Source organism: Embiotoca jacksoni, unplaced genomic scaffold (assembly GCF_022577435.1).
Source record: "Embiotoca jacksoni isolate LCO1_2020_lvr unplaced genomic scaffold, fEmbJac1.0.p SCAF_4, whole genome shotgun sequence".
In the NCBI taxonomy this organism is placed as follows: domain Eukaryota; kingdom Metazoa; phylum Chordata; class Actinopteri; family Embiotocidae; genus Embiotoca; species Embiotoca jacksoni.
Genome location: NW_027185392.1, coordinates 17,899,675 through 17,922,647, shown reverse-complemented (window position 1 = coordinate 17,922,647; position 22,973 = coordinate 17,899,675). Strand labels below are relative to the sequence as shown.

Genomic DNA, 22,973 nt, shown 5'->3' with positions numbered 1-22,973 from the left:
GGGACCAATGTAGTATTAGTAATGCAGTACACCGGCACCACCAACTGCGCCACTGACTCCCACCCTCAAATGATGAAAAATGGGGAACGTGTGATTGTCTGCACTGTATTATTCATACACAGTTATAACATAGTTTAATGCTAAATAGAGTGATTGTGTATCAGGTATAGACTAGATATAAAATGACACTGGCTCTGAAAAGTGGAGGCGATGTGGAAGTGCCTTAAAGTGCAATACCATTGAGGGCCACTGAGGGCTGGCTCCAAAATAACCTCTGGCTCTCCTTGCTAAACTGGTTCTGATGGTTCTCATGAAAATCATTTCATCATTAATTAGATATTCGGCTTTAGGGGTGTGCCTGCTTTCTTTTTGACATGCCCGGAGTGCAGTTCGGTTTCTGGTATCAGATCAAGTCAGGTCCACCGCTCGGTCCTCCCCACCTTGTCCAAATGTGGTCACCTCTGAACCTTTGAATGAGTCGGGGAGGAGCGAGCTGTGAATCTGACAGGATCTGATTGGGAACTCGAGGACACTACACCCGCCCACCTATATAAACATATGAACCTGACTGCACCACAGGCCTGTCAATCCTAAAATATGGCCTTTTTCAGACCTGGAAGCTATGTCCACTTTTATAAACAGTTGCAGCTTGATTATCAGGCAAACATTTTTCACACATCAGTCATGTTTGACTATGTTCAAGGCGTCTAACTTGCATTCTTCTCACGTTGGTGTTTCACAATCGATCAACTGTAGAACTGTGGTAAATAACTAAAGGGATATTTGAGGAGCCAATTTAGATTAAAAATAAATAAGAGCCAATAGAATAGCAAAGGCAAACATTTCAATCAAGGTATAGCTTTCTTCATGTGAATCGAGGGCCAAAGGAACGACGGTGTCATGTGCTGTACGCAGGCCAATTTGTGCTCTGTGATGTTGAGCCAAATTAAATTAAATCAAATTGAATTAAATTCAATTAAATTAAATTCAATCTGAAGATAATTTGACACCTTGGATTGGAGCTCTGTTTGAAATCCCATTCACAGGATCACAGAGGTAATTGCAAATGTTCTCTGAGTAATGATATTTTTCATTGGTTTGAATTGCTCCCAGTATACATAAACTGAGTTGAATGCCTTTTTGAGTTTGGGTCAAGAGCAGCTGCAGAGGTTAACCTGCTCATTATTATTTAAGTGGTGATTATGAAGGGATTACATGGCAAGAAATAAATCAATACTGCTCTACGGAACCAACAACCTAACAAAAACACACACCTCCACACAATGATATGGTTGCAGAGTGAGGTCTCAGATACACGCAGCACATGCTGGACACAGCAGATGTATAGACATAAGAGAAGGAGGCGGCTGGAACAGACGGTGTTGGTCTCATGATGAGATGAGCTAAATGTTGGATCAATAGAAAGCGATGGAGGATGATAAAGAAACACGACTACATGTGCATCTAATTGTGGTAGCATCACAGCTGGCCACTCTGTTGCCATGGTGACTGATTATATTGTGTTTAACTGCCCTCCACTTATTTTCTTTTGGATCATTTGTTTTTATGAGACCAATTGATGATAATTTGGCATTTTATTCCCCCCCCCCCCTCCAAAAAAAAATAAAAAAAATAAAAAAATAAAGGTGTAAATTGGAGGGAAATTGTGTCTCTACAAACTGGTCACAACAGTTTATGGCATATTTTCAGCTTTCCTCAGCCTGCATCACTGGCCAGTCTGTTTTTCTGAATTTGTAGTAACAGCCTCCGGAGAGAACAGGTGTGAACCTGCTGCACCCGTTCACTGCCTCTCCAACAACAATAATTAGCTAATCAAAACCAGAACAGGGTGAAGGTCTGATGATTACAGCAATTGCAACTACAACAGTTATAAAAAGGCCTCAACAAGGTTTTCTGTCCTCTTATTGAATGTAATCTGAATCACAGAACTGGGTTAACTCAGATGTGTGCATCTCTACAGTCACATTAGCCTCCTGTTTAGCAAACCTGCTCCATGTTCAGCCTCAAGAAAGGATATATTGTCATGGGTTCGTTGTGGGTAATGAATTAATATTCCGCAGAGTAATGACAGACTGAACTCTGGTTGAACTGCGTTAACAGATTTATTATACTGAATGTGGTTATCATGCATTTTATTACACTTTCAGAAGGATTTTAAGGTAAACATGTCAGCAAATAGTTAACACATCCGGCAGAAAAGAAGCAACGTTATAATTCATCTGGAGTTATATTTCTGGCCACCTTACATTACAGCTTTGGTCAACAAATATTACCTTCCTTCCTACCTACCTTGCATCGCTCATTTGGCCAACAGAGACACTGTAAATGTGCAAGTTATTGTTGCAGCCTGTTTCTTCAGTGCATGATCAAACTAACCAACCGCCATTCTGTTTATAGGTGTGACTGCTCTCATCAATATTTATTTGTGTCCCGCAACAGATAGGTGACATCACTTAGAGGTTGACTGAAATTGTAATGTGTTTTACTCTTTTCTCATTTGCCCCGCCCACCTGCCCAGAGTTACCTCTGCCTTCCCACCATCCCCGGTCACATGACCTCCCACACCTACCTGCTCATCTGTTTCCTATTTCCTTACCAAGGCCTCAGTATTTAAACTCTCCAGCTCTCCTCAATCTTTTGCCAGATTGTCTTCTGTGCTGTGTTCGCCTGTGGTTATTTCGCCTTCTCCTGCCCATGACTGATCCTTGACAGCCTTTTTAGATTTTTGCTTTTTGCCCAGTCCTTTGAAGTTTTCTGCTTTTCTACTCACCTATTGCCACCGCTAGTCTGCCCACAGTCTCTGCTCTCTGCCATGCTTCTTTCTGCCTGCTTTGTTGTTTGTGAAAATTCAATCATTTACTGACCCCTGCCTGCTTTTTCTAAGTCGTAATAACTATTTTCATGTAAGGATGGCACTCAGGCCAGGTTCTTACCGTCTGACTGTTCTAAATAAGTGGTTCAGTTGAAAATCACTGTCTCCTGGGTAGTCGACATAGAGAAGGCCCATGGGCAAAGAAAGGCCAAATATCTCATACTGGTATAGAGTAATGAAGGCATGGGAGGAGATGGGCTTCAGGGGCTTTGCAGGTAAGTCTCTACATTGGATACGAAGGCTCCTCGGCATGAGAGGGATGCAGGAAAGAAGAGGCACGAAGATGTAATTAAAGCTGCTGGAAAAGCATCGAGGTGGTTCTGGATTACGAGGGAGGATCCACGGTGTAGCGACCCACTTGCTGCCGATTTGAAGCCTCAAGTTTTTTGCAGCCAGAAGTGACCATATTTGGATGAGCTGGGGAGGAACGATTTGACCGAGAACCAGAGGACACTTAAACCACACACAGCCCCAAACATACCTGTCTTTAAGGCCTAATATCTAATTAATGATGGGATTATTTTCAGAAGGACCACCAGAACACTAATCAAAACTAGTGAATGCAACCATAGTTTTTTTGGAGCCAGTCCCTAGTGGCCCTCAGTGGTATTGCACTTTAGGGCACCTTCACGTCAGCTTCCCTTTTCAGACCCAGAGACGAGGTCCATTTTAATATACGGTCAACGTCTAACACCCAAAACACTCTTTGATCTTGGTTTAATCACAGATTATGTGTCCAATTTTGTATTATTTCAAGAAACTAGTTCATCAGCTACTTGTTTAATTTGTTTGTCGGGTGCTTTGTGACGGGCAAGAAACACTGTTGCTTTTAAAAAATGGCTCTAAATAATGTCAGCACTTAGAGTGAAGCAAAATGGCAAATTTGTAGGCTTGAAAATCCAAACAATGAGCTGAAAGCCGCCATGATGCTCCTGAGAGCAAAGACGAACTGCTGAGTTCTCGTGGAAACATAACAAGTAACCATTTGACCTGTTGTTGACGTAATACCATTAATTTAAGCAGGTTTAATTCTTGTGTTTTCATCACACGGTATCTTGAAAAATTTGAGAAATAGAATGTATTTAATTGTGCAACATAAAAAAAAACTTGTATTAGATTGCAACCCATATGCTGTACTTCCTATAGGTGACATAGGAGGCCTCCTAAGACACCATGCTGAAGGAGTGCGCATAAATGACGCCCAGAAAAAAAACAAAAAAACATTCATCAGTGAGTGAGTGATCATCACATGGTGAAGTGAAGTGTATGTGACTGAGAAAAAGAAAAGGCGACCAAATCCTGGTCTCACCGAGGGCACTAAAATGGCTGGAAACGGCTGTTTCTTCCCTCTCGGGTCGACAACCATGTAGACAACTTCACTTTGACCTTACACACGGATCAACAGAGTTATTTATGTGCTCTACAGTTCTCAATGGACAAAGGTAAAGCTTGATTGAACATATTGTATCAGTTTTATAATTTCCTACAATTTTCCTGTCAACTCTATAATTTGTTACTATTAATAGTAAAAAAATAGACCTTTATCTATCCAATTAAATTCGATCAGCAACTAATTGTACCAACTGGACACTGCTTCCATTTCCCCTATAATTAGCACCAAATTACACTTCTCTTTCCGGGAAACCTCACAGGAAATTACCATCCGATCATTTTATGTCATCTCAAATCCAACACCGACAAAATTACCCCCAAATAGCAGTTCACATCCATCTTTTTGTCACAGTATTAAAGTGCACAGATTCTTCTTTCAGTATTATCTCATTGCAGTTTATTGCACACAGTAAACCAAAGTCTGTGTCTACTATTGCAGGTTGTGATGTTATCCTTGCAGACGTGTTACATAACAAGCTGGCACACATTTTCGCTCCGCTTTCTGACACAAGTGAACATATTGTTGGATTCACATCGCAGTGACAGACTGCAGACAAACTCGCAGAGAAATTTACCTCGATTTCCCTCCATCTCTTTGTGCTTCTTTCTCTCTCTCTCTCTCTTGCTTCTTTATTTGTCCAACTCCCCTCTGTGTTTGGCAGGGCCCCAGTCAGGTTTGGCACCGTCCCTGCTGCAAGGTTCCCTTCTATCCATCTATCACCATCATTGGCACAGATTTTTCTGCAGCGCGGAAGTGCTTCTCCGGAAGCTCTGCCGGAATTCCACACGCACACGCTGCATGAAGACACACACACCGACACAAACACACAGCCTCGGACAAAATGCTGCTCCGTGTGGAATAGACAAGCGGATATATCAATTTGAGCTTTTTATTTATTCATCTCTATCTGTCCAACTATCCTCCGAATTTCATCTCTGGGCGGAAATCAGCCTGATGAATAATTTAGTGCTGTTAAAAGAGACCACCTGAAGGTGGACCGAGGGGGGAGAGAAGGAAACAGAGTAAGAAGAGGAGAAATGAGGAAGGAGAGAGAAAAGAAAGAGAGTGAGAGCAGGTAGGACCTTTGCACGAGAGGTAAAATCCCAATATGGGAGAGAGGGAGGCATGTTGACGCAAAGCTGAGCGCTGGCCTGTGATCATGTTTAATTAATGATATGATGGAGATATCATCCTATTAAACAAGGACGCAGGCTGAAAGACTAGCCTGGGAGGGAAACATGGGTGGGTGGGAGGAGGAGGTCAGGGAGGTGGCAGATAGGTTGCCTCGTTGGGTGTAAACCAGCAACAGAGAGGATGTGGGACTCTGAGAGAGAAAAGCGAGGCATCAGGTTCCACCCGGGCTTGTCTGCTGTGCTATTAATAGAAGTCGGAGCACATTGGGGAGGGGAAACCAGCCAATTAGAATCAAGCTCTGGTACCAGTGGTAAACCCCTTACTCAGTCGTACACACACATACATTCATGGAGACGTCAGACGTGTTGTCTTTGCCACTTATTGTCACCTGGATCATCTCTTCAGGGAAGCATTCAGACCACTGATGACACCCCTCGTTGATGTTCTGCTGGCCATGTTGTGAGCAGTAGAAATTCACAGGTCTGAGCCGGAGGGGCTCTGATGCGTTTGGGAATGTGACAGTAGGGGTAATGTAAGTCAGGAATGTTGCAGCTATTAAGTAAGAAATTGGTACACAATATCTGAATCTGGTTTAAATGTTTCCTGTGAAACCACCGTCGCTGTGCAGAGGCAATATATTTTTATCTGTCAGCCAGCAGACACTCAGTGCAGAGTGGAAGCTGCAGATTACACTCCAGACATTATAGGTATATACAGTTCTACTGAGAGGGACTAATTAAAAGAAAAGTTAGTAATTACCTCCACCAAGGCGATCATGTTTTTGGAGTGGTTTGTTTATTACTTCTGTCTACGAGATTATGATTTAGGTTTGTTTGTTGTCTGACTGGCCCGATTTTCATAAAACTTGGTGGAAGGTGGAAGCCTGGTGTCACCAGACCCACACTTATTGCGTGAGTAGGTCTAGGTACGCTCCATGGGGAATTGTCGTTGCATCATACCGTGCGCAGACCTCGGGTTAATTTTTAAACGGGTCGCGTTACATTACATTACATTATATTTCATTTAGCTGAATTTCTTCAAGAAAGCCAAACTATAAAGTGCTATCAGGAAGTGCGTTAGCAGCAGGTGGAGCAAGTTACCCCAGACTTCCCTCTCTCCAGCAACATTTTCCAGCTCATCTTGAAGGATCCTAAGGCATTCCCTGGCCAGATGATACATATAATCCCGCCAGTGTGTTCTGGGTCTCCTACCAGTTCAATGTGCTCGGAAACTTTCCAGTGGAAGGCGCTCTGAAGGATTCCTGATCGGACAGCCAAGCCACATGAGCAGGCTCCTTTCAACACAAAGGAGTAGCGGCTCTACTCCGAGCTCCCTCTGTGTGTTGGATTTTCTTACCCTGTCATTAATGCTGAGCTCGGCCACCCTGGGTAGGAAACTCATTTCAGCTGCTTATAACAGTGATCTGTTTTTTTCAGTTTCTACCCAGAGCTCATGACCATCGGTAAGAGTCGGAGCAGAGAGTGACTGCTAAAAGCTTCGCCTTTCAGCATAGCTGTTGCATTTCATAGAAAAGTGGACTATTGGCCTTGGCAGACGTTTTTCCTCCGGAGCCTTGACGGAGGTCTCCGAGTGTTGTCATAGTAGTATTTGATATAGGCAGAGCAGGTTATGCACTTGACACAGGATCACTGGCTCCATGGACTCCTTCTGTCTACAAGTGTCCTTGAGCATGTCCCCCGCTGGCATGCCAGATCATTTCTGTTTTCTTTGATTCACCAAACCGTCCTACAAACATGAACGTGTCATAATTCAGTCGATTCAGTCCGATCAAGGCTACCTGTTCCTATGTGGGAAAGTTTGATTCACAAAAAAGCAACCCAAGAATAAAAAATGTCGAACTGTGGCGCTTTCGAGGTCTTCAGTCAGCAGCGTCAGGAGTTTTCTTTGAGGACCTGGAACTATTTGAAATGTAATTTTTAGCTTCAGTCTGTGACTACTTATGAGGTGCACATGCATCAGTCGACTCCACTTGAGCAGTTCTTACATCCTGCAGTAGGTGATGTTGCACAGCTGGTTGCAACAGAGGATGATACCAGACAGCAAGTTGCATTAACAAGGCAACTGAGTGCAGAGATATTGTGCAGAAAAATGCCAATAAAATCAAAAGGAATACTCTCAGTAAATTGGCAAATCGTGATGACAGTGATATGCTGAACAGGAATATACTGTAAATTAAGATATATGCAGGTCATGGTTATATATCTTATTTTAGATTTTAAATCATTGAAATCACATCAACAAGCTGTTCCCAGCAGTTAGTTTACATACCAAGTGAGATACATCGCTGCTGCATTGTAGCTGAAATCGTAGTTATTAACCCCAGACACAGCATCTCAGACTTTATCCTGACTCAAGGCTGCTGTTATCAATTTTGCCTAATTGCTGCTTGTAATTCGGTCATTTTCACACTCATCAAACCCTTCAGTGAGCTTCTATGTCCTTCAGGGAAACATTGGTTATGCTTCACTACTCATTTATTCATATTTGTCACACTTCTGCAGTTGTAAAATGCATTCAATGTTTGAACCTGCCCCCAAAACCATTTTTTATTCAAATCAGACATCTGACAGAGAACATTTTTAAACATCACTGAACAGGTCAAGGTCAAGCCTTTTTTAAAAAAATTTTTTTTACCATTTCTCCCTAATGTAAACCCTCTCTGGAATAATTAAAATATCTCAATTAAACTCAAAAGCTTTTATGTAAGTTTGTCAAGGTTTGGTTGTGTTTGTCTGTTTTAATGGGATCCACCCAATCAATCACATTATACAGGTGAAATCCAAGAGCAGTGGTTGTATCAGTAACGTTTGAATTTTAAATGCAACACAAAGACTGCACATCAGAATCACAGAGGAAATAAAAACATCAGCAGCCTTCATTCACCTTTCATATAAGTGATAATGAAGTTTTTATTAGTGTCCTAATTAAGCAACAAACATGACACATAATAAACATAACAACAATGAACAAACAATGTTAAAAAGTTGTTAAAGGAGAGATCTTTTTTTTTAACAGGACCAAAGTCTCTTACACGCGGGACTAATGAACAACTGTGTGTCCATCCTTGCCGTGTTCTCCTCTCGAGCTGACCTGAAACCAGCCTTCAGGCCATCCTGGAACAACATCCGCATGCTGGTTCAGATGCTGCCTCAGCACAAACCCCATGATGGAGCAACGAAATTGAGGTTCTGGTCACGGCCTACTCGCTTGCCAGTGGAGCCTACCTCCTCCCGCTGGGTAAGTGCAGACATCTTTGCCACGCCACTGCCCACAGTTTGCACTATTCCATGGTAGAGGAAATGATGGCCATCCTCCTCATTCAGTTACCCAAACCGGAGAAGATGGAAGAGGCTGTGCTGCCAGTGCAAAGGACATTTTCTGGACACGTCATTCCTCCAAACATTTACACAGAAATGATGGGGGCCACACTTTGCTTCCAGGTTTTTTTTTACCCTGCAGTTTTACTTTTTACTTTTGAATCCTTTACATCAACGTCCAGAACTACTGACTGCTTTTTCCAACATCGGAAACAGTGCAACACGCCCAAAAAAACCTGCAAGTCCCTGTTGTAAAGTCCTGATGCCACCAAATGCAAGAGATGGAACGCACTAGCGAAGCCCCAGAGAAGTCAGGGAGGAATCTGGAGTATATTGCTGCTTCTCGGTTGGTGACACATGGCTGGGTGTCTCATTTCTCACAGATTTCTATCCTGCACCTTATCTGTTTGCACTGTATCTATATACAGCGATATCAGCCACGACATTTAAACCAATCCTCCTGTTCAGTTGTCATTCCATCTGATTGAGAGAGGTGTGGATTTATTTTAATGGTCATTTTGTAGTCTTTGATTTGTAGTGCTGTTGAAAAGCACTGAGTGATGGTGTGTTCAAATAGTTAGCACAAGTATTTACTGTGTACGCAATAAGAGTCCATATGGACGGCCCCCTCTTGTGGTATTCACGACGTCGGAAGTCGAAATTCTTTATAAGCCTCGATTTGCTGACGTTTACGTAAATGTCAGAGGCCATGGAAATTCCTTTTTTATTGGCTGTTAAGCTAATATATTGTAATTTTAGTCTTGTACAGTTTGTCTTCAGAACTTAGATAATAGCCTACATCTGAGGAAAATGTTGTTCCTGCATCATGTTAGACCTCTGTCAGCTTACTAAATTGTTAGCCTCTGTGGCAACGGTGTTTTTACAATCTAACCACTTGAATGCCGAGCATACGGTACACATGACTTCCTATGTTGTAACCACGAGCTCACAAGTCCAATTTGAAGGCAACATTATACTGAGAGGTATTCGAAATCAACCCAATTCATTAAAATGGCGAGACAATTCATTTTGGATACAAATTGCTGTCTCTAAAATGACACTTACGCCCACCTCACCCGCTCCTAGTTCCCCAACCTGCTCACCTGCAGCTACTCTGCCAATCAGCCGTGTTAATGGACTGAACTTCCAGCCTGCCACCACTCAGCTGCCAGTTCATAGATGCTTCCCTCCTGAGCCTCAGCTTTGTGTTAGCTGTGAGTCTTTCCAACCGTTAATCCCCGTTTAACTTTGGGCTCCATCTCAGTCCGCTCTTTGTGTTTTGTTTGCCTGTTTTTTCTTGGTAAAGTTTTGCTTTTTTTTCCCCCCTCTACAGCCTCTTGTGTCGTGCATTTCAGCACCTGGTGTAGTTGTGACAGATGTGGCGAATTCAGTTCGAGAACCGTATTTAATTAGTAATTAGTGCCAGGCCAGAAGACGTAAAACAAAGTTAGGGAATAGCATGAGGAGTGACACACTGCCACTTCAATAAAATATTAATCATTATGGATGGAGACTGCCCAAATCTGCCTTCACTTATTCCCCTGACATACAGGCAGTCAAAATCAATCCGGTTTGAAATGGATTCCTCCTGCCGGTGTAAAGGCTCTTTTTGGCTGCAGCCTGTCAATGAGGACCTGGGTTTCAGTTGTCCTTCGAACAAAAGTTATTTTTAATGCACAATATTTATAACAAATTTGAACAGTGAGGAATAAAGACAAGCAAACAAACTGGTCAAAAAGTCTAGTAGTTAGTTAAATGAAAATTTTAAGTAATGAGCCTTCCTTTTGCTGTCAGTCAAACGAATAATAGATTCAGACTTTGAGACCAAAGATTGCTCATTTATGTTTAGCCACTATAGAGACATCAGAGCCCACAGCAGATTACAAAAGGACTGGAAAAGATAAGGCTGTTCTCAGCCGCTTACCATGAGCACTGACCACCCGGACATCTTGATAGCTGGTGAGACATACCGGATGTCCGACTAGCAGAACTAAAACTTCACTGCAGCACAGGGCTGCTGCTTCAGCCCCAAACGCTGCACCATGTGTTTTCACCCAGGTAACAATATCATATATATATATATATATATATACATATATATACACATTACATTACCATCCTTGGCCTCATCAAAGGGGGGACAAGTTATCATACAAGGAACTGGTGAACAGAATCATTGTCTATGGAGCAGACCTTGTTCTTGACAGACAAAAGTCCAAACAAGAGCCCTCCAATGCATACTCAATAAAAACAGGAAGAGTAAGAACACATTTGGACTGTGCTTTTGTTGAGTATTTGGCTGTTTCTGATTATGTATTCAAGTCCACAAGAATGAAAGTAAAGACAATAGTGAAGATTGAGAAAGACGGCAAAAGAGTCCAGATTAATAGTCACTACGGTGCAGACCAAGCCCCCAGGAACTGCACTGGACTGTTCAAACAACCAACAAGGTTGACATTCATGACGTGATGCACAGTGGCCTAAAGCAAAGTTTCCCACAGTGCTAAAGGAGAACCTGTAAAATGGTGAATACATTTTTATGATCCTTAAAACTCAGTGAAATGACTCATTTATTATCAGAATTTGATCCAGTCAGTTCAGCAACATTTGGAAAGTCAAGAAGAGCCTCATGATTATTGCAGGTAGCCAACAGAAAGACAGCCAGATGAGCCGGTAGATATCTCCGTCATGTATTCTCTCTATGGGCTCGACTGAGAAGCATACGCTGTGGAGCCAAAGTTGTAGAAGCATGTGAAACATTCAGCCTCATGGAGGAAGCTTGGAAAACCTTTCCTCTGCAGTACATGTGTCACTGAGCAACCTTCTGATGGTGGATGCACCATTTATAAGGCAGTATTTGTTTCTTATTGGTAGCAGGAAGTGGTGCCTTGTCCCTCTTTATATACCATCTATGGTTGGACCAAGCGGCAAACAACTGTGACGTCACCCATTGGTTTGTGAACTGTCGTTCTGGAGCCTCGAGTTTAATTTCGTAGCTGTTTTGGAGCCAGAAGTGACCATATTTGGACGAGCTAGGGAAGGAACGAGCAATGGATTTAACTCGATCTGATTGGGAAATCGAGACACGACATCCCACCCACCAAAAACAGAAACCTATCTGAACCACGAGTCTGTCAATCAAACACATGCCTCCAAATATACTGCTTTATGAGGCCTAATATCTAATTTGGGATTATTTTCATATGGACCACCATAAAACTAATTACCAGGAGTGACTTTAGCAAATGACACCATTATGATGTGTAGAAAAAGAAAAAAAAACCGTTGTATTTTATGAGAGACGTTGGAGCCACCCTCTAGCTGCCTGCGGTGGTATTGCAATATATGGCACTTACGCATTGGCCTAATTTTTCAGACCTGGAAGCTACATCCAATTTTATACACAGTGTATGGCTTTTATATACAGTCTTTGTTGTCAATGTAATATTTTTACCCCAGAAACCAACTGTCCAGATGTCAGAGTAGCAGCTGTAAGCTATAAGTAGGAGTGGGAGAACTCACCGGAAACTCCCGTCTGTCCCAACATCTCTCTCTTTTTTTTCATCTCTGTGTTGGTTTAAGCAGATGAATTTTTTTTTTTTTTTTTTTTTTGGGTGGGTGGGTTATATGTGAGACGGTTTCTTGTCCGGGCGGCAGTCTGGTTGCGGCGTACTTTTCAGCAGATATCAATTTTCTCATCTAAATCTCTCAAGAAATCAAATCTACACTGAAACCGTTTGAAAGTTTATATAAACATGCTTTTCTGGCCTGATAAACCCAACAGCTTTCATAGCTGCCGATGTTCATCAATAAACAAATTTATAAGATTGAAAAAATTGGTAAAACATGTTTATTTTTTGAATTATTTTGAAAATCGTATGCAACATTGCTTGAACTCCATGAAAGAAATTCAGCACACAATAAACAGACATTGAGGTTGCCAGAAGTACCACAAGATGAGACTGCAATATTGTTTTGGTTTAATTTTGAGTTTAGTGTGGATCATTGACAATTACTCATAAACATGTTAAATTGTTTGATTGGTGTGTTCTAATTTGTATGTATTATCTGTATCCATAGGTGCCATGAATCTTTCATTATGTCATTTTACTCCAAATTTAGGTTGCTTTTTTAACAACAAAAAACGCTGTCTCATTTACAGCCCCTTCATTCAGTTGATCAGTGAGCACTGTCTTTGTCAAATCAATGAATAATGAAATGGTAATTATAAGAGCTTTTCTGAGGCAGATTATTCTTTTCATGTTTATCCCAGCAATGTTGCTTTTAAGATGCCACAGAATGTCACAACTTCAGTTGTGTTTTCCTCACATACTGTACTGAATAACAGTTAATCAGCGACAGGAAACTGAACACAGAGACTCACTGACAGGAGTTCAAATGAAAATGTGATTACTGAGGTTAAAGGAAGCAGAAACATGTCTGCAACAGAGTCCAGATTATCTTCTTTGTTGTGGATGTCGACGCTTATACGTCGAGGTTCCCTTTCAGCCCATATTATCGATTCTCTGCGTTCCTCCATCCTCACTACGTTCCCTCTTGTTCCCCTTTTCATCCTCTAATTTGATCTCTCTCCCTCCCTCGGAGTGTCTTCATTGAGATGCCTGTCCCCTTCCCCACATCCATCAGAGCATCGCCTCCCTCACCCACTCCTCTTATCTCATTACTCCCTCTAATTAGCCCCAAACAAGCCCGCAGGAACCAATAACACGCCTTTGCTCATGCATATCAATGAGATTCCAACACGCACATCTGTACAGCCATGTTTGATTTGTGTGTCTGTGTCTGTTTGTATGTGAGGATCACATTCATCTTTTTGAGGTTTGGACTTGCTGATATGGCTTTGAGTTTTGGCAGACTTTACTTTGGTTGGTTATGCAAGACACAAGGGAAGTGTGTGTGTGTGTGTGTGTGTGTGTGTGTGTGTGTGTGTGTGTGTGTGTGTGTGTGTGCGTGTGTGTGTGTGTGTGCGTGTGTGAATATTGCCCACCTCCTGAGACAGAGTTCTTCTTGGGACAGTGAGTGTGCCTCACAATCATCTGTTCCCATCCAAACACCCATTTCCTGTGTCCAACTGTGATGCAAGCTGGCCACTCAAGTGTGCACACATACGCACAGACACACACACACACACACACACACACACACACACACACACACACACACACACACACACACACACACACACACACACACACACACACAAGTGCATGCATAAACAAACAAGTAAAAATAAAAGTGCACAAATCCAGTCATGCAAATAACTCAGAGCATTACCAAAACTAATGAGATTATTTCCAGATTTTACAGATTTACACAAGTATTCACCCTTCAAATATCATGTTTTTCTCAAAGTTTTTGGATGTATAGTTTGGTCATCATATATTGTAATATAGAAGTAATACTGTATACTGACAGTCAGAGCGTTTTAAGTGGAGCAGCGTTTTTGAACACCGTGAGAGGGTTTATTAGCATGTTGTGTGTGACTGAGATGGGAAGTAACTCAGGCACAGCTGCAAGTGCAGCTAAACAAACCCTCATACATAAAAGATGAGTTCCTCTTTCCCTCAGACATACACACACACACACACACACACACACACACACACACACACACACACACACACACACACACACACACACACACACACACAAAACTATATCTGTAAGTGTTTACCTGAGTTTATTGACTAATCTCCTTTTTGTAGGATTTCATTTACCACATCTCTGTGTACCTGAGAACTGGACAAACAAGGTTCCTCGGTTCCACTTGTTTTTTAAAACTGAATGGATCTGTGCACCTGTGTGTTTATTTCTGTCTCATACTTTAATCATCCTCTCCTCTCCTCTCCTCTCCTCTCCTCTCCTCTCCTCTCCTCTCCCCTCCTCTCCTCTCCTCTCCTCTCCTCTCCACCTCTTGGTGTTGTTTTTTTTATCACCACAATTCAGCTCTGACTCTGTCTGTGTCTGAAATGGGTTATATGTTGTCTCCCTGAGTCTCACCTTAGCCTGTTTGGCATTGTGTAATGAATTAACAGCATATTATGACTGGTGTGTGCAAGCAGGTCGAATCAATAGCATCTGTGGAGTGAAAGGAAAACAAATCTCTCATCTGGCCTCCATCTCACAGCTTTATCTCTCTTTCTTTACATTACGCGTCCACCACACACACACACACACACACACACACACACACACACACACACACACACACACACACACACACTTGTCTGTCGTTTTCCCTCACCCAGAAGCAATGAGTGACTTGAAGGGCAGAGGGTGAAAACACAAATTATCCACAGAGAGAGGGAGTGAGTGACAGAGGCGGAGAGGAGAGGGAAATGGAGGGATAGAGCATGTAAAAGAGATGGGAGAAAAAGATTGCCCCCGATATTGATCTGGTAATCCTCGTTGTGCTCTCTGGCGATTCTAATCTTCCTCCTACACAAGATGAGGAAGCAAGGAAAGGGCGAGAGAGATAGAGTGAGAGAGAGAGAGAGAGAGAGAGAGAGAAAAGGACTACACATGAAGGGAGGGAGAGGTGAAGCAAGGATGAGAGGCTGCACGAGGAGGAGCAGTGCCATCCAGTGGTGCAGAGACGTGCTGCAGCACATCAGGGGTCCTCTGATTGTCTCATTGATAGCATCTGTTAATGTGTGCTCATCTGTGCTGGTTGGTTTGTTCACGCTTGGAGATGCACATTCATAATGCAACAAACCAAAACCATAAGATGTCAGCTCCCATCACCTCTCACTTCTTTGGCACAGTATCCTGAAGAGCTTAAACTCAGTGAACATACGGTCTCTGTGACTCCCTGACCTTGAGTGTGGTATTTTGGGAGACACACATACACACACACATTTAGACACCTGTGACACACAGTTGCACAAAATATAGACTTTCAAGTCTCATAAAATAATGTGCAAATGTAATTATACTTTAGTTTGACAAGAATAAAAAGATAAATTAATTATATGATAATATAATACACTGAAATATATGGACAAATGTACTTTTGGCACAAGAACAGCAATCAATTCAGTTCCATTTTATTCATGTAGCGCCAAATCATAACATAAGTCAGAGCATTAGTAAGGTCAAGATCAGAGGCCTGTACCACAAAGCAGGTTCAACATACCCAGGATATCTTTCTGTTATCTGGCTTAACTAAACCTAACATGAGATCAAGCCAAGTGGTCACACATAACTCGATAACAACTCGACAAATCAACCCAATCCAGCTACTAGCGTGTTCACATAAAAGGGGTGGTGTTTGCAGCATCTGACCAATCACAAACATGGACAAGTGTGCTGACAGCAGAGCGATTTATTTTACACGTGATGAGCAAACTGTAATATTTGAATAATGATATGATAATAGTTAAACACATAATCCAGGCTGAAAGCAGCACAGTTGCAGCTGCCAAGTGATGGAAGGACTTGCTGGCAAAAAAATTGCCTGAATGTGCAGCCAAAGTTTAAAGGGTTACAATATCACCTTACCATCGCTTGGGCACGAGAAGATCTTGTTATAATTAAATGTGTGTATTTCATCAAATGTTATTGTTAGATGTATTCTCATGACATGAATGACAGTTTTAGCCTGACCCTTTAGAGCAGACTGGGGAGCAAATCAGAAATAAATATAAAAACATATTCAAAGTGATAAATTGGCTTACTGTCATATCTTACACTTAAAACAAGTACAAGGCTTTAGTGCCTCAGTTAGTTGTAGTCAGTTGTAGGATGATATCCGTAAAAAACACAATGAAATAAAATCAAAAAATGTCTCATGAAAATTGTCATGGAAAGCCAAAGAGGTTTGTCGGTCTCTGAACACTCTGACCTCCTCACATCGAGCTTCACAGCATCTTTTATGATTGGTGATGGCATTTTCCAAAGGAATTGATTGGTCAAAAGGTGATACTTTTGGATGTTTTGATCTGACATCTCAAACATAACCTGCTCCAACAGGATAAGTCACCATGGCAATTTATCTCGGTAAGAAGTGAACCACCTTTGTAGTACTGAAAGCCCAGAGTTAAACCTGAAGTTACCTCAATAACTGCAAATCCTGCTTCATAGTACAGGCCTCAGAGCTGCCCAATCTGGCGCCCGTGGGCCACACTTTCTTATTTTGGCACATCACGGCATGACAGGCTTGTCCTTATTCTCCCAAACATAAAGTATATGGATGATATGCTTTATGTTATTGACAATAAGCAGAGTAAAGAGTGTCTTAATTATTGTGAGATCTTATTTTAGATTTAGAATGTAAGTTTTGTCTGAAATATTACATTTTTAGGAAATGCAATTTCACATATAAAAACAATCTTTTACAGCCTGCAATCCTCCATCCAGATTTATTTTTTGGCTATTCATAGTAAAGAATTTGAGCACCCCCGGTCAAGACCTTACAATATCATAGAAAGAAACCCAATAATTCCTACTTGAGTGAACACTTGGTGACACTGGGGAGGGAAAAAAAAACCTCCCTTTTAACAGGAAGAAACCTCCGACAGAACCAGGTTCAGAGGTGGGCGGCCATCTGCCTTGACCGGTTGGGGTGAGAGGAGAGCAGAGAGAGAAAAGGACAGCATAGATATCCAAAACTGTTGGTTGAGCCGACAATGACAGAGCAGAGACTTGCAGCTGCATGGCTGGGGACATCTGAAAAAGAAAGAACAGAAACTATGCAAGCGAGGGAACTGAATGGAGTCAACAGACAATAAGCAAAAACTATGGGAGAGAAAAGGCATGAAGTTAATGAGATGTAATGGGTGTATAGAGAGTGAAAGTGCATCACATGAGGTCCCCCAGCAGCTTTGGTTTATAACAGTATAAATAAGGGATGGAGAATTTTACATTATATTCTTGATTTAACAGGAAGTCAGTGAAGAGAAGCTAAAACAGGAGAAATATGATCTCTCTTGCTAAATCCCGTCAGAACTCTTGCTGCAGCATTTTGGATCAGCTGCAGGGTTTTTAATGAGTAATTTGAACATCCTAACAACACGGAATTACAATAATCCAGCCTGGAAGTAACAAATGCATGAATTAGCTTTTCTGTATCATGCTGAAGAAGGATTTTCCTGATTGTATTAATAGATGATAGAAGGCAGTTCTGCAGACTTCCTTTTTATGGTAGCTGAAGGACAAATCCTCATCAAAGATGACTCCAAGGTTCCTCACAGGGGTGATGAAGCCAAGGCAACGTCATCCAGAGTAACTAAGTGATTAGAGAAAGAGTTTCTGAGGCATTTAGGACCAAGTACAATAACTTAAGTTTTATCTGAATTTAGAAATGTTTCCTTTAAAAGTTGGTACAGAAAAAAAAACAGAACTAAAAGGAGAATGAATATTGGATTTATGCTAGAAACATAACTCCGGATGATTGATAATGCTGCTCCTTAGCTGCTGAATGTATAATTAAGTAACTGGTTACTAAGATGTTCACCATGAGACTCCTATAAGTTAATTGTGGTTTTCTAAATTATTTTTGAGAGCCTGCAACTAGATGAGTGTAAAATGTTTCAGCAGCACCTTCAATCACACACATATTTAGGTGCATCATTTAGGTGTAGACCTACTTTTAGCGATGTGGCATATCAGCATTCAGCCTGTTTAGAGCTCTCTCTCGCACAGAAACCCATTTTATCTCTCTGCCTCTCTGTCTCTTCTTCTTTCCCTGCAGCTACATTTTGATGACCTCGAGAGTCATTTATTAACATGGATTATATGTCCACACGAACAAAACCTGGCAGAATACCAGCAACACCCCCCCTCAAAAAAAGGAAGGAGGAGACGGGGAGATATATGGGAGTGGAAGAAATCAACTTTTTCATTGACCTTTTCTTGGTTCATCATTCAGAAGACCCTGGGTTTGATTTCCTCTCTGTGTTCAAGATGAGCCATCAATAACCATGTTGTTAATGTCAAGACACTACTGACTCTGCTCCTCTACAAGGTTAATCAGAATGGAAAGAGAGGGAAGAAAAATGTCTATTAACACAGCTTATTTTGGTAACAAAATTACCAAAACTGGATCTCACATCCAGTCACTGGGTTTGAATTGTATAAAATGAGCTAGATCCAGAAAACACTGAACTTGGTAGAGTATAATCCAGGCAACAATGTTCATTAAGTTGTGAGACTGGTGCACGCAAACTGAGTGCAGCATGGTGACATGGGTGGAGCACAGAGAAGCTGTAGGCCTCGCCTTCATAAAGAGGAAGTCCAAATTTCGCTGCTTGATGAAAGTCAGCACCTGAGTTACACAGACGTTTGTGAGCAGTAGTCTGGGTGCGTCTGCAATGTTTTACACATCTGAAACTTGAGCAGTACATCAAAGTTTGTGACAAAGTTTTGTAGAACAGAGAAAAGCACCACAGCAGAACTCTGTGTTGACGGACTGAAACGGGGAGGAATGCGCGGTGCACAGCCCCGTGGACGTCAAAGAACAACCACCTGGTTGTATCAGAATTTAATGTTGGCCCTCTGGTCATGTCCACAGAACAATTGGAGTGTGTACGGACCAGCGCTCACAAAAACATGAAATTTGTAACACTCATGAGGGTTTTACCTTCCTCCTGCTCCGTGCACATCCCACTGCTGCACATCGTTCATAGACAGCAGGAGCATTCTCCATACTTACTGAGCAATCCTCGTATACCTTCCATACCGTCTAACAGGTACTGTGTGTAAATTGTACAGTATACAGAACAAGTATAAGGTGGTTGTATTTCTAACATTTCAACACAGCCACAAGCAACCAGCGCTCTTATTATTTCTGTTATGACTCACCATAGAGTTCACCTGAATGTAGACTTGGTTTAAGGTCATGGCAACATTATTCTTACACCGCAGTCAAGTCTTGATCTATGTGTTGGTGGTTTTGCTTCAACTTGTATTGAAGAACTTTTAATAAAAGTAAAAAGTGTTGAGTTTACGCTGCCTAGTTTGCATTTGCTTTTTAGGACTTTTCAGTCCAGCCAGTTAATGCACAGTGAAAAACATTTGTTGGAAAAGTAGTCAAAAGTAACATGACTCTACATTTATATTTTAGCATGATAACTAATCTGTAGCCTCTTACATTTAAAAATAAATATAGTAAGTATAAATAGTTATATTATCAGTTTTTATTATTTTAAACAATATTGTGGACAATTGTTACATGTAGTTATTATTTTGCTATGTTTTCTCATTAAATTCACAGTTATTAAGACATGATCAGTTTTTTATTACATTTGTTTGATGTTATGTTTTACATCATCACCTTATCTTTCACAATTATTACAATAAGTGTTTTTATTACGCTTTTTTATGCAAAAATGAGTCTGTTTTTATTTCATAAAATGTTTGTTGACGTTTCAATCCTCCTGTCCACATGCTGAAGAACTCGTAGTTGCTCCTGATGGCAGGCGAGCACTTTGCATGGCAGGTCTGCCGTCACTGGTTGACGAATGCGTAAATTAGTTGGTGAATGGGAGGCAAACTGTAAAGCACTTTGAGACAGCTAAGGTGATAAATTGCTAAATGCAGACCAGTTACCATTTGCATTATGTGTAGTTATTATAGCTGCCATCCATTTTTACATTACATGCAGTTTGCCTATTTTATCATATCATATTCATTTTTGATTGCATTATTAGAAGTTATAATGTGCCATTATTATGAGTTTCTGGAAAGCACTCTCAGGTTAAGCTGGTTTCTGAATGCCTTGCAGAAGAGGAAGTAGATGAGCGGGTCCAGGCAGATGTTGAGAACTGACATTATGATGGTCGTCTCCATCAGGTAGTACAAGACTTTGCGCCATGAACAATTTCTCCACAGGAAAGTGCTGGGAATGCGAACAAAGTGGTAGGGGACGAAGCAGAAGCAGAAGACAGTGACCAGCACTATCATCTTCCTGTGGGACTTCGCAAGCTTCTTGGAGCCGGAAGACGTCGACTGCCTCTGCTGCGCCAACACCCTGCGGGAGGTGCTGCAGTAGAAGAAGACCAGGGAGATGAGGACGAAGATGAATACGGTGCCACAGCAGATTTGCATGATCTTGTAGACTAACTTTTGCCTGCCACTGTACAAGACCCCACAGATCACTACATCAGGGGTAGAGGTCAAAGGTTCCTGGGTTTGGACCAACAGGATGACGTAAGAGCTGATCAGAGTCAAGAAGCAAACCCAGGTTACTGTGGAGATGATGCGGGCACCCCGCACTGTCTGCAGGATGTGCGTTCCCAAAGGATGGACAATCTTCAAATACCTAGCGAGAGTGGAGGCAAATGTAACAGTTGCAGTTTTAATTGACCTTTCATCTATTGATTCTGTTTGAGAGTTATTTAAATACAACATATGCTTGACTTTAACTCATCTGTTTTATGCAACACGAAATCTGCCAACGTTAAACTTAGAGGGAAAATCAATAAAAAAAAAAATTAAAAAAATGTATACACCCATTGCCGCTCAGCCCTGGCCTACCTGTTAGCAGCTATGTAGCCCATGAACAGGATGCTAGCGTACATGTTGAGGTAGAAGATGATCGAGCCGAAGTTGCAGTAGGCCAGGTGGATGGTCACCGACCTGCTGGCGTACTTCATGATGCGTAAAGGGAGACAGAGGCAGAGCAGGAAGTCAGCAGCTGCCAAGTTCTTCAGGTAGACCATGATGCTGCTGGATGCCTGCGGCTGAGCTTGGCAGAGGTAAAACTTGATGATGAAGCCATTGAGGAGTAAACCCACCTGGAGACAAAACAGTCAGAGAATCACAACATTTACAGTCAGAATCTCCTGCAGCAGAGGGAAATACGGGAGTATGGGTCTACTGGGACATTGATACAAGACATCCAAGTCTCTGTACAACTGAAGTGAGAGTTGTACCTGTATTATCGGCACAAAGCCAAACATGTTTCTGGTGGTTGGTGGCCTCCTTCAGGGTTTCCCCTCTCCAGGGTTTGTGTTTTCATGGACAGTATTTCAAGTCGCAGCCGGGGGGAGGACAATGTCCAGTTTGGGGGTCTCAGGTTTGCTTCTCTGCTATTTGCAGAGGATGTTGTCATGTCGTCTTCTTCAGACTGTGACCTTCAGCATCCATTGGGGTGGTTTGCTGCTGAGTGTGAAGTCGATGGGATGAGAGTCAACGGCTTCAAGTCTGAGGCCATGGTGCTCAGCCAGAAACAGTGAAAACAGAGTGCTTGCACCAAGTGAAAAGGTTTAAATATTGCGGGGGTCTTGGTCACGAGTGAAGGTAGGTTGGAGCATGGCAGCGTCAGCAGTGAAGCAGGGAAATCTGGGCTAGCTTGCTCAGCCTGGGGCCACCATGACTTGACCCCGGATAAGCGGCAGAAAATGAATGAAGGGATGGGCAGTCAGAATCTGACCTGGACAAATGATTGGCCTGACTTTCTCAAAGTAGCGTATTTGCCCAAATCGAAAAAAATTGATTTCCTGAAAATGAAGTTTCATTTGAAAATTTGATTTGAAAAAGTAAGGGGTGTCTTGTATTCGAAGACGACACAATTATGGGCTCACAAAAGCCAGCATTTTTCTTGAAGAGAGGGTACCGCTGTTAATCTTTCTCCTCAAGAGTTTATGTGTTGTTTGTCGCCCTTGGTGCTTGGTTTTTATTCAGTTCATAGTGAGTATTTATAGCCGTTTGGTGATGATTCATATAACAAAGGAAATTAATTAATGATGACTCCCGACACCTTCTCTGCAGAATTCAACCAGAAAATAAAATCTGTTTGACTTAAAAAAATAAAGTAACTCACCAGAAACACCAGACTGTAGACTATCATGAAGAAGGGGTAGACTGAGGAGTCCACTAGATCACAGCGAGTTGAACCAACTTCTGTCTGGTTTGTAACTGAGGATTGATTGAAGGATGACGTCTCTTTAGTTTCCATTCGGTCGCTCATTTTTCTGGATGATCTAAATGAAATAAACCCAAGTTTCAGTTGCAGTTCAAATGCAGTTCAAATGCAGTTGTCGTTGCTTGTAATGTTTTGTGGTGCTTCGTTCACGGCTGTAGGAAAACAGTGCAGGGTTATGCAACAATGAAATGACTTTATGCAGCAAGAAAATTCACACACATGCAATTTCTGAGGTTCTTTTGTAACTTCCTGTCACAGTGTGATGGCATACCCACAGTTGCCACAGCAGACACTTCGGTACATACTGCAAAGACTCAGCAACTATTAGAT

The 22,973-nt window shown here is 41.8% G+C and overlaps 1 protein-coding gene across 1 annotated transcript; it reads right to left on the bottom strand.

Moving 5' to 3' along the window:
• Positions 1-19,963: 19,963 nt before the first annotated feature.
• LOC138208723 (P2Y purinoceptor 14-like) lies at positions 19,964-22,676 on the bottom strand. Its single transcript, XM_069166806.1, has 3 exons — positions 22,542-22,676; positions 21,254-21,513; positions 19,964-21,038 (listed from the first exon to the last, which is right to left on the bottom strand). The coding sequence occupies exons 1-3, from the start codon at positions 22,674-22,676 to the stop codon at positions 20,447-20,449; spliced, it is 987 nt and encodes a 328-aa protein (XP_069022907.1). The 3' UTR covers positions 19,964-20,446.
• Positions 22,677-22,973: the final 297 nt, after the last annotated feature.

What these genes read in the sequence shown, in the direction of transcription:
- LOC138208723 (XM_069166806.1), bottom strand. Translation starts at nt 22,676, where the DNA reads ATGGAAACTAAAGAGACGTCATCCTTCAATCAATCCTCAGTTACAAAC. An exon ending in TCTACAGTCTGGTGTTTCTG is followed by an intron (nt 21,514 to 22,541) that starts GTGAGTTACTTT and finishes TTTTGTCTCCAG; the next exon opens with GTGGGTTTACTCCTCAATGG. An exon ending in GGCTACATAGCTGCTAACAG is followed by an intron (nt 21,039 to 21,253) that starts GTAGGCCAGGGC and finishes CACTCTCGCTAG; the next exon opens with GTATTTGAAGATTGTCCATC.